Source organism: Bicyclus anynana, chromosome 8, assembly GCF_947172395.1.
Source record: "Bicyclus anynana chromosome 8, ilBicAnyn1.1, whole genome shotgun sequence".
NCBI lineage: Eukaryota > Metazoa > Arthropoda > Insecta > Lepidoptera > Nymphalidae > Bicyclus > Bicyclus anynana.
In genome coordinates this window covers 3,687,006-3,702,343 of record NC_069090.1, presented here as the reverse complement: position 1 = coordinate 3,702,343, position 15,338 = coordinate 3,687,006, and the positions used below count along the sequence as shown (strand labels likewise).

The following is a 15,338-nucleotide window of genomic DNA, read 5'->3' as shown; positions in this document are numbered from 1 at the left end:
ATCGCCCGCTGTGTGACTCTAAGCCTTCTTATGAGGCCCATAGTAAGCGACCAAGTCTCGGAACCATAGGTCATCACTGGCAACACGCACTGTTCGAAGACTTTTGTCTTCAGGCACTGAGGAATTTCGGACGAAAAGATGTCGCGAAGCTTCCCGAATGCAGCCCAGCCGAGTTGGATTCGACGGTTCACCTCTTTCTCGAAATTGGACCTACCTAACTGGATCATATGTCCTAGGTATATGTATTCGTCTACAATTTCGAGTGCAGCGTTCTCAACTATAACTGGGTGGAGCGATACATGAGCATTACACATTATTTTTGTTTTGCCCATGTTCATTTTCAGGCCCACCTGTTGAGAAACGCTGCTGAGGTCATTGAGCATGGTACTAAGGTCATCCAGAGTCTGTGCCATGATGACTACATCATCCGCGAACCGCAGTTGAGTGATGTACTCGCCATTGATGTTGATGCCAAGTCCGCTCCAGTCCAGAAGCTTAAAGACGTCTTCCAGTGCGGCGGTAAATAGCTTCGGAGAGATCACATCTCCCTGACGCACTCCTCGCTGCAACTGGATTGGCCTCGTAGTCTGATCCTGAATACGGACTGACATAGTGGCGTTTTCGTACAAGCACTTCAACGCTTGGATATACCTGTAATCGATTCGGCATCTCTGCAATGACCTTAGCACAGCCCAGGTTTCCACCGAATCGAAGGCTTTCTCATAGTCCACAAACGCTAAGCAAAGTGGCTGGTTATACTCGTGAGTCTTCTGTATAACCTGCCGCAGCGTATGGATGTGGTCTATGGTACTAAAGCCTTTTCGGAAACCGGCTTGTTCGGGTGGCTGGAAGTCGTCAAACCTATTAGCGAGACGATTCGTAATGACTCTCGAGAACAATTTGTAAACATGGCTTAGCAGCGAGATGGGTCTGTAATTCTTCAGCAAGGTGTTGTCACCTTTTTTGAAGAACAGAACCACCACGCTCCTATGCCACGCCTCAGGCGTCGTGCCCTCGTGAATGACGGAATTGAACAATCGCTGAAGGACTTTAAGTATCGGTTTTCCACCCGCTTTCAGGAGTTCTGCTGTGATTCCGTCCTCACCTGGCGCCTTATTGTTCTTCAGGTGTTTGAGAGCCACACTAATCTCGTATAGGCTGACGTCCGGGATATCTTCGGTATAGTGTCGGGTCAACTTGGCTCTGGGGTCTTTAGCCAAATTGGCAACAGGCTGCTGAGTAGTCGTGTATAGCTGTCCATAGAACTTCTCGACCTCACTTAATAACTCGGGCTTGGAAGAAATTAGATTACCGTGTTCGGTCTTCAAACGCGTCAGCTGCCTCTGTCCAATAGACAGAACTCTGGCGAAAACTTTCGAGCCTCGATTATTTTCAATCGCATTTTTAATACGCTCGGTATTGAAATTTCGCAAGTCGCTGGTTTGCGACTTAGAGATCTGTCTACTGATTGTCGGTATTTTGACGCATCTGCTGAAGACTGTAATCTCATTTCTTGCCTCTCTTCCATGAGTTCTAATTTCTAAGTGCATATATTTTATTACCATTAACAGCCTACTTTAGTGCCAGGCACTCCATATACTCGGATGGGATATGCAGCTTAGAACTACCATGCTGCTCTAATGCTGGCTTAGGGTGATAATGTTACATTCTTTAACAACCACTAGCAGATGTAACTGATCAACTATCAGACTACGACCAAGCTCTTCACAGTACATACCAGGTTCTTCGTGCTGAGAACTTTTACTCAATTTCTAGTAGAAAAAAGCTCAAAATATACCCCATAGATGTAAATATACCCAACCAAGAACCCTGGATTTCATGACACAAAGACACATAGGTTAACCACAGCACCAATGAGGCAGACCTAACCATTCCAAATACGCGTTTATTGCAAAATGAAACAAAACATATGATTTTAAACGTATATTATTATACACTTTCTTGCACGGGCGGTTCATAGCCTTCGGGCCGCTCCGATTTGTCGCCAACTTCGCCGCGCTTGCCGCCGCCACCCTCTCCATGCAGTTCCATCAACTTGGCAATTTCGAAACGCGGTCTCTTCAGTACTTTTACCTGAAATTTGAACTTTATGTTAATAACGACATGGTTGATTTTTGCTTTGGTAAGTTTTAAATGGAAGTCAGATAGTAAATCAAAAGGGAACATGAGTTTTCATCATGTAATGTATCATTGCGAGCTAGGTGTGTCATCATTTACATATTTTTTGTAATACAAAACAGGACTATCCAATAAATACCATGTCACACAACAGAGAGCTTATATTAGGCTTTTACAAAATTCACATGGACATATCTCAAAGATAGAGAAAGATGCTACAACCAATAGCTATAAATCAGAAATAACGCTTTATCAAACGAAGCGCAACAAATATTTTTGATTCATTTAATATTTGTCTCAAGATAATATGTTGTAAAGTGCATCATAGGTCTGCTGGTTTCTTAACCATGTATAATTATTAAGCAGTATCCATTTACTCTATAGGTTCAAAGGGCAGACAGTTATATAAGAAATAAACCAATGTTATTATTGACACAAAATGGCTTGCTATACCTACAATATTATTTGGACTGATCTATTCCTAGGATTTGCTCTTTCACTCTACAGTAGAATAAAGGTCAGAAACTTGGTAATATTAAAGGCAATACTTTGTAATTTACATTGTTACTTATTTACACCAATAATACTAGCAGATATTTATGTCTCCAATGTGTGAAATTAGGTTTTATATGAGCTGCTATGGATTACATTTTTCTGGGATAAAAAATAGCCTATGTCTTGATACTATTTTAAATAACATTTAACATGCGTGTGACAAGTATTGGATAGCCCCAAATAAAAAATAAAGTAATTTCTGGCTGTTTTAGAATGTGTTTCTGTCAAATTAATTATTATCAGTAAGTCATACAAACTATTTAATATTTTCCACATCAAAGATTTGTTGTGAATTTAATAATATTTAATACACAACAAATATATTATTTAACACCTCTTTAAACATCATTTGCTGCATTACAAATTGTAAGAAACACATTTTCAAAACAACCAAGTCTTTGTAAATCACATCAACATACCTTTCTAATGCAGACATCCCGGAGAGGGTAGATGCTGTGGCAGGCCTTCTCAATGTCCTTGGCGATGGAGTCTGGGATGAGTTTGTTGACCACCTCGCGCAGCTCCGAGTTGGTCACATCACGGGTGATGATCTCGCACATCTTCTTCCTGATTGCGCGGACCTGAAAAATGCAGATATATTATAAGAAATGGAAACTTTTGTCATAAAGATATTATTTTTCATAAAACCTTGAATGAGTATGAATGGGAATACTAAAATATTTTAAAGAAAATCCTGTATAAACCATAATATACTATATATAAAAATACTAAACCCTGGCTGAGTTTTTTGTGAGCTCTACTGAGAATCCAGGAGCATTTGGAACCCTTGTAACTTTGAAGTTTTCGAATACTCATACTTATCACCATAAAATAACCTGACTTTACAAAAGTGCTTGTAAAGTCAGCCTACTTGAATTAAATAAATTTTGACTTTGATTGCCCTTATTTTTTCATATTTACAAAAATTTTCTTATTATAGCTGTAGCAACGACATGAAAGGCCTTTACCTACTGGACAGTAATGGCACTACATCATGTGGTAGCATTTAATATCTGCAGTTTGAAACGCTATAAAGGTCATGTGGCACACTTTATAGAGCTGGACTGCAGTATTACTTTATTATATTCTAAAAAAAAATATTTAATTCTAAGAAACTGGACTCCAGTTATTCCATAAGGGATTGTTCAAGTATTATGTAAGCAGTTTGGGAACACACAAAGGGTCTTTGCTTATTTTCGATGACAAGGGCAGCCCCTTTAGGGATTGCTTACATAATACTTGAACGGCTACTTTACATACTTTGTATACATATTAAACGGCAACTTTATATACATTGTACTTGCTTGAACTACAATGATTCGATTGCATACCTGAGTATGTTGAGCATAGCAGGTCTTGCGCTGACTAAGCGAATCTTTATTTGTGAAACCAATACAGAAGACTCTCAGGAGGTACCCGTCGGTGGTCTTCACATCAATGTTGGCCTCCACCAGGGTCTGCCATTTCTTGACCATCCATCTGCAAACAACAATTACATGAAATTGTTAACTCAACTTCCAGCAAGACAAAAACAACCTAACATAGAAGAGTTGTGTGATGAACATGAGTAGTACCCAAAAAGTATTACAATATGATTTTATATATTATATAAAAATTTGCTTGCATGAAAAAATGGAACCGTCATCCCCAAAATCTAACTGAACTTTCAAATATCTATAGTAAAATAATCACAAGTATTTTATATTGATGAAAAAAATGTCTATAATATAATCATAGGTGGCTTGTATCCCAAATCAATTAATTTATCTTCTAGAGCTAACTAAAGACACATATATTCATTCCTCATTATACATTAATTCAACATATATTCATCAAGTTTCTTTTATTCTTTACAAAACTAAGTTGTTAGTATACTGGATGTGCATGTGAAATAAAATTGTCACAACGATATGAAAGGCCTATACAGATGTCTATGTAGGCACTGTATCACATGGCAGCTTATTATATTTGCAGTTTGAAACGATATAAAGGCGATAGACGCAACATTATATAGCTGGACTGCAGGATAAAAACACATACACATAGTCATAATGCAAGTATTCAGTACAGTGGTGTACACAAAGTTTTAACTAGGGTATGAATTTTACAAAATGGAAAAATTCAACTCCAATACAGACCCTCAAAGAGACTTCAGGGTAAGCCATGCATTTATGCATTTTTAAGGTGGACACAACTAATTCAGGCTTTAGCCAAATAATCACACTTTAGCAGAGATAGAGGCCCTTCACTCCGCCTTTGCAAAATATTGTGGTACAACATGCGGCCTATGCATAAGCATTTGTGACATTATAAAACTCACCTGAGCTTGTCAGTGGTGAGGTCCATTCCATGGAAATTGCAGAGTACATTGCGGCCCTGCACATCCTCAGCAATCAGACGGAACTTGCGGAAAGACCTGCAAATTGTAGACTTCTATAAAGATCCCCACTAATGTCTACATACTAGTACAGATTCTTTAGCACAGATTTGTCGAACTATAAAGAATTTACAAGTTTAAATCTGACAACTCTTATTAACATATCTTCCTTAATTACTTGGTTTAAACTTTGCAGCGGTGATTGATACTAAATAGACAGCCTGTTTTCTAAATGGCCACATTTAGAAAACATGCTGTCACTGTTCACTTCACTGTGGGTTCAATTCTCACAGCTCAATAATATTTGTGTGGAGCATTTTGGGACCAGTGTGCAGGCTTATAGAAACTGTAAATGCATTAATGAAGGTGTCACAAAAACATTACAATAGATATTTTAAACATGGACATGGACATACATCTATTCAGTCTATACATTGACAACTGCACTGAAAAGTCATCAAATGGTATAAAAAATACTAACTTACCTTTCCGCATCAGTGTCCGCTTGAAGATCAGCCAGAGAAACTTCAAAGACACGTCCCTTCAAACCCTCAGAGGCGATTTTAGTTCCCTACAACAGTAACTCAAGTCTAGACATCTAATAATGGATTTTTTACAAATAATGTTATTTTAATGATAATTATCAGATGGGAAATCAAAAGGGAACAAATGTTTTCATCAGTTCTGTTGTCATTGCGAGCTAGGTGGATCATCATGGTGGCACATAAGCTTAATTAATGTTAGTTGTGGTTAACAACAAACGTTATTTAAACAGATAATACCTAAATATTATGTCGAATTATTACAATGTCCAATTGTGTTCAGGAAGTGTAAAAACTATAAGTGTAAAAACAAAACCTCTTTAATATTATTTCTTTTTGGTAATTTACTTTTTTTTTCATGACATTGTCACATTTTAAATATTCGAAACATTATTATTGACTTAACAGCAAAACATTAAAATTTTTATTAAAATATAAAGTAGATGTAAATAATAGCTTTGAATGTTGTTTTTATATTTAATTTATAGGTAAGTTTTAGTTTAGTATTTAATTTAATTATTTAATGTAAAACTTAATATTGTAAATAACAATTATATTTTATTTATAGAAACACAAACAAGCTTTTATTACTACTATCACATTCATGTGAAATAATTATCATTATAAAACAACATTCAAGGCTATTATTTACATCTGGTTTCGGCACTCAGAAACTCAAAAAGTCAGTGCGGGAAATGGTCGAACAGAAAATACGATCTGCTTTCGAAGATATGGAATCATTTCTCCTAGAATCCTTAAAACTTTCCGACGAAGACAAACTTAATATCAATACCGCTTGTAATAAAGTGATGAGTATGTATTTTGAACGGGCTGGTCCCTCGCTTGAAGTTATTGATAGCGAAATTGATTCACTAATGCGAGTGCCACCTAACGTGCTATTACCTGAAGATGAAGTGCAGTTGGAGCAGACAACTGAAGGAGAATATTTAAAAAGCTTCAGGATGAGGTTGCTGATTTAAAACGAAGACACGAGAGAAGCTGTCTTATGTTGAAATTTCTAAATGATAAATTAGAAGAGCTTTCGTCTTTGGATGAGGTGGTTGAATTGGCCAAAAAAGATATGAAAGTAACCGATTTAGTAGAGAAGGATCTGGAAGAACGAGCAAAAGTAAATCACAAGAAACTGCTCAAACGAGTGAATAGACTGAAGGCTACTGTTATAAAACAACATTTATGCAACTATTTTACGAAAAATGGAGAAACTGAGGTTTGATTTTGAAGTAAAACCAACAAGTGATGGAAAATCAAACGCAATATGTGTAACTTCGATTACCACACCTGATGGTAAGACTTTCAGTATACCAGAGGAATATCAGCCGGTAAATCTCCACCAAACAATTTATAATACTCCAAACTTTATTAAGGTAAAAAAATCCTTGAATAAAAGATACCAAACGAGAAAAGTCTGGATAACCTTAACTAAGGAAATAAAAGATATTTATTTGGATGCGGAGCAAAATGTACAATTTTATGATTTTTATCTCGAAGAAATGCTAAACTATTCCGAAATTATACCTAGTGGTTCACATGGAGTACTAGAAAAATTGTTAGAAAAAATGCTTGAAGAAAGACAAAACAAACCTGAAAATCAAAACTTAGGGAATATTGCAAAAGATTTCATGATTGAAAAATTCAATGGTAGAAACTCAAATGCTTATCAATGGCTAAAGGATTTTAATAAAGAATGTGAACGTTTTGACATAATGGAGCAATCTAGTGTCGATTGGTATAGTTGTATGATAATGAAACATACAATAGAATCAGAATGGGACAAATGGGAAAAAAGTTTTTGTGAAACATTTGCAAACAAAGGATTGTCACCCATTAGATATGCTCTGTCCTTTAAATATCAAACAGGTTCATTACTTGCATATGGTTTAAAAAAAGAAAAACTTTTACTGGAAGTAAGGAAATCAATTGATACCGAAACACTTATTGACCTTATAGCGGTTGGATTACCGAATTATGTGGGGGATCAGATTGATCGAGCAGCTTTAAAAAGTACTGAGGATCTTTATTATGAAATTGGGAAATTGGAACACCTTGTAAGAAATAATAAATATGACAATAAAAACAGTATTTGCTCTGACATTAAATTAAATAAAAAGGAACAAACAAAACCATGCCCCATATGTATGAAAGAAAAAAAGGGGAAACGTTACCATTTAATGGAAAATTGTTGGTTTAAGGATAAAGATAAAACAGGAGTTGTTAAAACTGTAAATAACTCTGAATTGGAAGTTGAACTGAATGAAGAGAGTCCAAAAAACTAGATGTGCCACCATTAATAAAAGTAAAGTTACTATTGAATGATACGTTAGAAATTTCTGGAATTTATGATTCAGGTTCAAATGTATCATTGATTAATGCAAAATTATTAAAAATACAGAAAAATGATAATTCAAACAATACCCAAATAGTAAGCTTGAAAACTATTAATGGTGAGAAGAAAACAAAAGGTATAATAAAACTTAAAATAAAAATATACAATATTGAAAGAGTTATGGATATCTTCGTAATAGATAATGAACATTTTAATTATGACTTTTTGATTGGACTAGATTGTATTAAAAACTTTAAGTTGATGCAAAATGAACAACTAAAAATCGTACAGTTTAATGATCCAAAAGAAAATGAAGACATAAATATTTTTGACCCAGAACTACCAATATACATTTATACAGACGCTAGTATAAAGGGTGTAGGAGCGGTTTTGAAACAAAAAGATAAAAATGAGGATATAAGACCAGTTGCTTATTTCTCAAAAAAGTTAACTGAAACTCAAAAAAAGAAGAAAGCTATATATCTAGAGTGCCTAGCAATAAAAGAATCTATAAAATATTGGCAACACTGGCTTATGGGAAAAGAATTTATTGTATATTCAGATCATAAACCATTAGAAAACATGAACATTAAATCAAGGACTGATGAGGAACTATAGTCAGATCGGGTAGGTATTTTAAACAATGTAAATAAACAAAAACATATGATTCAGGGGTGCTCAACATTTTACTAAAGCATTATTCACGAATATTGTCATGAAATAAAACTTCCTTTGATAGACAATTTTTTTTATATTTTATGTTCCTATAAACTGTTATTTATCGAACAGATAATGTTTCACTTATATTTAGGGTTCCGTGGTCAATAAAGAACCCTTATAGTTTTGTTTTTTTATTATGTATAAGCAAGCACCGCTTAGCTGTACGCTAGATTGTAAGCTATGAGGCAGCCTTTGGTAGAACGCGCTTGCCTAGAAGATGCCTATTCACTCTTGACTTGAAGATACCCATACCCATGTCCGTCTGTCCTTCTATCTGTAACTCAATTACTAATAGAAAACTGTAGCTTGACTATGAAAATTATGTACGCGATTATAGGCGTAAATTAAAAACTTGACAAGTAGTTTTTACTCGTTTTCTCGTAGTGTAGGTTATTGTTAGATATACGTTTTTATGTAGAATTTGATGAGGTTGTTAAGACACTACTTTTCAATTTAGGCCTCTATTTGTAAAATATTAAGATTTAAAGTGCTAATTTAATTTCGTACTAAACTAAATTAAAAACAGTAAACGAACAACAAATAACAATAATAAACAATAACAACGAAACGAGAACAAAACGAAATAACAAAAATTATAAGGGAAGAAAATACGCACAACAAACTGGATTTAGTTAACGAATACTGTGAAGTAGGAGTATTAGTCACAGACAAAAAATAAAGTAGTGTTCTGTGCTGTGAAGTGTGAACTGTCAAATCTCAAATCTTCTTTCACTTAATACAAAATCAAAAAATTAATCATAGTTTAAGGTAATTCTGCAATAAATGAAAATATTTTATTCACATTATAATAAAAGAAAACATCATTTGAATTACAACTTCTTTCTTCTTTTGATATGATAATACGATAATACGATTTATAAAATTAACTAAAGCTCTTATTTAATTTTATAAATGCATATTAATACCCATAAAACTCAATCTTTGTTTTTCAAAATGGTTTGTGACTCATGTCTGCTTGGGGTATTTAAGGTTCTTTTTATGTCGTTTGTGTTGTATTTCTGCAAACTCTATTTAATTAACATAGAGGAATTAGACATGGAAATGCATCGCACCCAAATGCAGCAACAAAATTGTCTGTCGTTTTTAGAGGGGGACGAGGTAAACTCACACATCGAAAAAATTTAACAAGAATAAATAATAATTATAATCTGTACACAGAATATTCAATTAATGGATCAATGTTTTGCTGTTCGTTCGTTCGTTAGAAGAATAGAATCGATTTTTCTTTTATATATTGTTTTAATTTATTATTAATTATAATTATGTTTTTGACGACCTCCGTGGCGCAGTGGTATGCGCGGTGGATTTACAAGACGAAGGTCCTGGGTTGGATTCCCGGCTGGGCCGATTGAGGTTTTCTTAATTGGTTCAGGTCTGGCTTGTAGAAGGCTTCGACCGCTAAGGCGTACCGACAAGCGATTTAGCGTTCCGGTACGATGTCGTGTAGAAACTGAAAGGGGTGTGGATTTTCATCCTCCTCCTAACAAGTTAGCCCGCTTCGATCTTAGATTGCATCATCAGTTACTGACTGAACATCAGTTACTGAGTGAGACTGAAATCAAGGGCTACCATGTAAAGAATAACAAACATAAAATAGAAATATTTTCAAATTAAACGTCACGTCATCTTTTAGTGAATTAGAAAGTGTTGACCGTTTTTCATGCCATTGACTGACTGACTACTTACTACACAAACCGGAATTATTAGGGAGCTTTTTAGACGACGAAAAAGATCGTTGGTTGTTTGACAGAGAGGTAACGTCTTGCGGGGCAGGTCTTTCTATAATTGGTCCGTGATAATTAATTTGTTGTATGTGAATCCGGACTCAAAAGGGCTAGAACCCAGAGCCGTAAAGCTTATTATTAAAAATAAAATGTACGTGAATCGAAACGAAAAGTGTCGCTTAAAAGAACCTTTTTGAGTAGTATTATTGTTGTGTAAAAAACCTAAAGTTGTGGACTATAGGAGATTTGATGTATTATTTATCTCAATATAATTTCAAGATAAAATATAACCCAGGAAAATCCAACCAGGAAGCCGACTGCTTAAGCAGAAACCCAGTTTTAGAACCACACGAAAACAGAGATGATTGTTTAAAAGTTGTAAATTTAATAAGTCTACAAGATATAAAGAATGACCAATATAGAAATCAAGACCTACAAAAACAAAAACTTATTAAGAAAAATGGAATTTACTACAAAAAGAATAAAAGACGGGAAAAGATTATATTATCAGAAGAGATGAGCATAAATCTTATAAAAGATGTTCACGTTAGTTATTGTCACATTGGGAGGACCCAGATGATAAATAAATTAACACCATTTTATACAGCAAAAAATTTCATCAAAAACATTAAAGAAATGTGTGATGAATGTGAAACTTGTATTAAAAACAAATCAAGGAAGAAATCAAAATATGGTTTAATGTCTCATTTAGGTCCTGCAACACAACCTTTTCACATTGTATCAATTGATACCATTGGCGGTTTTGGAGGATCACAATCAACAAAAAAATACTTACATCTTTTAGTTGATCATTTCACAAGATATGCTTATATTTCTACATCAAAGACACAAAGCTCCACAGATTTTATTTAACTAATGAAAAATGTTACAGAAACTTACAAAGTAGATATGGTATTAACAGACCAGTACCCTGGTATCAATTCCAAGGAATTCAAAGAATTTCTGAACCAGGAAAATATAAAAATGATTTTCACTGCTGTGGATACACCTTTTTCAAATGGACTTAATGAAAGGCTAAATCAAACATTAGTCAATAAAATAAGGTGTAAGATTAATGAAAATCAGAATAAAACAGCATGGAGTACAATTGCGCAAAAATGTGCAGAAAAATATAATGAAACAGAACACACTGTTACGAAATTTGCTCCAAAATACCTTTTACAAGGAGAAAATGTGACTATTTTGCCAAATGAACTGAAATCAAGATACACTAAAGACGATCTAGAAAGAGACAGAAAACTAGCTCTGGAAAACACACTAAAATCTCACAATTATAATAAAAAAATATTCGACCAGAATAGGCAAGAATATAGATTGAAAATAGGAGATAGAGTATATGTAGAAAACGGAAATCGTTTAAATAGAAAGAAAACCGATGAGTTAAGAATTGGACCGTTCAAAATTGTACAAAGGATTTCCAATTCAATCTATGAAGTTGATACCGGCCACAAAAAAGCGGAATCAAACTTTTATCATATCACAAAACTGTATCCTGTTCTTAATGAGAGAACAATTATAAATTAGAGAACATTATTTAGATAAAGTTCTTTTTTAAGGGGGGGAGATGTAAAAAGAAAACCTCTTTAATATTATTTCTTTTTGGTAATTTACTTTTTTTTTCATGACATTGTCACATTTTAAATATTCGAAACATTATTATTGACTTAACAGCAAAACATTAAAATTTTTATTAAAATATAAAGTAGATGTAAATAATAGCTTTGAATGTTGTTTTTATATTTAATTTATAGGTAAGTTTTAGTTTAGTATTTAATTTAATTATTTAATGTAAAACTTAATATTGTAAATAACAATTATATTTTATTTATAGAAACACAAACAAGCTTTTATTACTACTATCACATTCATGTGAAATAATTATCATTATATATGTATACATAAATATATATAAAGGAATTAAAGACAAAAGTGTGCATGTGTAATATTGTAGCCTATTATTCGTATGACTTATTGCGGTAATTTTGTAGGGACATAGGTAACCAATCTATAGTATAAAATTATCATTGGATTATATTATGCATTTTGCCGATTTTAATGTTCAATTATGTCAACTGTTAATATATAAATCAGTAAGTAACTTTTAATTTAGATTACTTATGGACTTGTTACAGTAAATTGAAGTTAGCACACAACATTCTTGTAATAATCTATACATATTTTATTATACTATATATATTTTTACACAGGGCTTCGAGAATTCAACAACCAACACGAGGTTGTCGGTAACCTAAGAATAATACCACGAACCTGAGTACGGTTGACAAGAGTGGTTCCCACTTGTCTCTTGGTGAACATCGACGGCGCCTTGACATCGTACCAATCTTTACGTGTGAATGGATCGACACTGCAAAGAAAAACAACAGGTTAACATAACCATAAAATGCAAAACTTACCATTCCACCATGATAGGTCATAAATTAGAATATAAAACAAACACGTGGGCTTTTACATGAACGACACTACCACTTTTCAACTTCTACGAACACAGGAAATAACTAAAACTGTTTGAAACTTAAATGTAACTTTAGACACGAGTCATGTTTTATCCATAAATATTTATACCATCATAGTTTGAAAGGCGATTTACAGAATTAATATTGAAAGAATGTTAATTTATTAAGGGTTTCGTAAGTATATTCCGAACTTACATCTTCTTTTTAACGCCCTTTTTACCGCCTTTCGAGAGGCCTTTATTTTTACCGACCGCCATGTTCAAACTCAAACTTGAGAAAGGATAATTTTTGTTTATGGACAGAACAACTGTCAAGTGTCAAATGCCAGAAACAAAATGAAATTGGTTGTAGTCGTTAATAGATAATAAATATCAAGGGTTCTTGTGCACTGTTTCCGATTTAAAATCTGAAAGATGAATTAAATACCCGCAGCTTCCATGTATGAATATATCATGTATCTAAAAATATGTTTGATTGGTTGTAATTTGTAATGTACCTATACGAGCGTTAGACGAGCAAAACATAATACCAATTTATATACTGGCCGAGAAATTGTATTTTTAAAACTATTGATATAATACTTACTAAACTTTTTACCGCATACAAAGCCATTTATGGCTTCTAAACATTTGATTTTTTTTCATAATGTTAAATGTTGTTGTTAATAAAAATAATGTTGTTGTTTGGAGCACCTTTGGCCACCAGATTATATAAGCATATGTCAATGAGCTTCTTACGACTGTAAGGTATAGCCATTTCACTGTAGGCGGTTTTATGAAATCATATTTGGATTATATATTTCTTTTTGATTTTTTTTGTAATCTAGGATATTTATATAAAAAGTATAAAATAACTTTTTCACCACTCTTGCTCAAAAACACTGTCATATTACCACTCCACAGCGGGGCTAAACAAGCATTTTAGCCTCTAGGGGCTAAAGTAATTTTGTTTTTTTAATTCTGGTCTGTTACGAGTACTAGACAAGTACTAGCCTACTATAAAACGAAGAAGGTTTTATTCTAAAATAGAATCTTTATAGGTAGGGCCCTGATTGTTTTAAAAATAAATAAAAAACTTTAAATTGTAATGAAATGCAGCGTTCTTGTCTGTGGAATGCGTTCATTTTTTTATTTAATTTTTATTGAGTTGCGAATAGAGCGAGATTTGAAGACATGGGACTTCCTTTACGGTGTAATACCTTTGCCTTTTTCTCATGTAAAAAAAATAAAACTAAAAAGCGAGAATTTAAAAAAACAATTAGCGTGTATAATACACACTTGATTTTTTTCAGAAAATAATTGTAAATTTGTGACCGTAACTTACATATTTTTCAACATTAATTGTTATTGATGTCTTCATCTAGTGAGAATGGTGATCCTAATTTGGAGATGCATGAAATTTTCAATCTGTTACCATCAAAGTCCAGACGCATTTACTTAAATACTTACCTACGAAAATTTTAATAAGTGAAGAAAACAACAACGAATGGATTCACTTATGAACGGAGTTTTTGAAACTATTATCTCCCACGTTTACCTCACATATTCATTATTCATCTTCACAGTAGTCGGAAATTATGTTACCGGGTAAAAGCATCTCCCTTAATATCCAAAATTGTAGACTTTGTACATTTAATTTTCAACTAAAATAAATCATTGAATATTGAACTAAACTATTTTATTTTCTTGCATAGGATTGATTGGTATTTTAGGCTGTCCTGATTCTGTAGCAGGTATTTTAGGGCGAAGAGGAGGATATTTCTGCTTCTGTAGTTCTTTATAGACACTGCATCCCTTGTAATTTGCCGGGTGATTTCCACTACATACGCTGAGACAACAATGGCAAATGCCTGAAACGAGCTATGCAGATATCCTCAAAAACAAATCTCAACCAAAAAATTATTCTAACATCCAAGAATCTTCCGATAATCAAAATGATATGAAGAATTTAATAAATAAGTTCAATCAAATTATGAATCAATTATGCACCGTGACAAATCTCCTCACCAATTGAATGACAGTCATAAGTCAAAATTCGAGCAGCTCAAAATAGTTTTATGGAACCCAAATGGCCTGTCCCACCACTCTTTAGAAGCTAAACTATTTTTAGAAACAAATAGCGTATGGTGCGCATGATTACTAATGCTCCTTGGTACATCAAAAATGATCGCCTACATCGTGAGCTAAAAATTAAAACTACGAAGACAGAAGTTGCACACTCAATGAAAACATACCAAAAGCGTATTCGTAAACATCCAAATCAACTTGCAAGGAACCTAATGATGAAGAAACCTGATACAACTTTCAAAAGGCTTAAGAGACCAAGCACCACAAGATGTCATGAAATAGACACTACATTATTATATTTGGGCAAATCACTGGATTTTGCACCAAACACGCCTTGATTCAAATACTTAAAAAA

The 15,338-nt window shown here is 33.6% G+C and overlaps 1 protein-coding gene across 1 annotated transcript; it reads right to left on the bottom strand.

Annotated features, from left to right (window-relative positions):
• Positions 1–1,931: 1,931 nt before the first annotated feature.
• LOC112052026 (40S ribosomal protein S3a) lies at positions 1,932–13,270 on the bottom strand. The gene is made up of 7 exons (XM_024090912.2): positions 13,113–13,270; positions 12,712–12,808; positions 5,557–5,642; positions 5,015–5,110; positions 4,026–4,173; positions 3,114–3,275; positions 1,932–2,094 (listed from the first exon to the last, which is right to left on the bottom strand). Exons 1-7 carry the CDS (start codon positions 13,172–13,174, stop codon positions 1,951–1,953), a joined length of 795 nt encoding a protein of 264 aa, XP_023946680.1. The 5' UTR covers positions 13,175–13,270; the 3' UTR covers positions 1,932–1,950.
• Between the last annotated feature and the right edge of the window lie 2,068 nt (positions 13,271–15,338).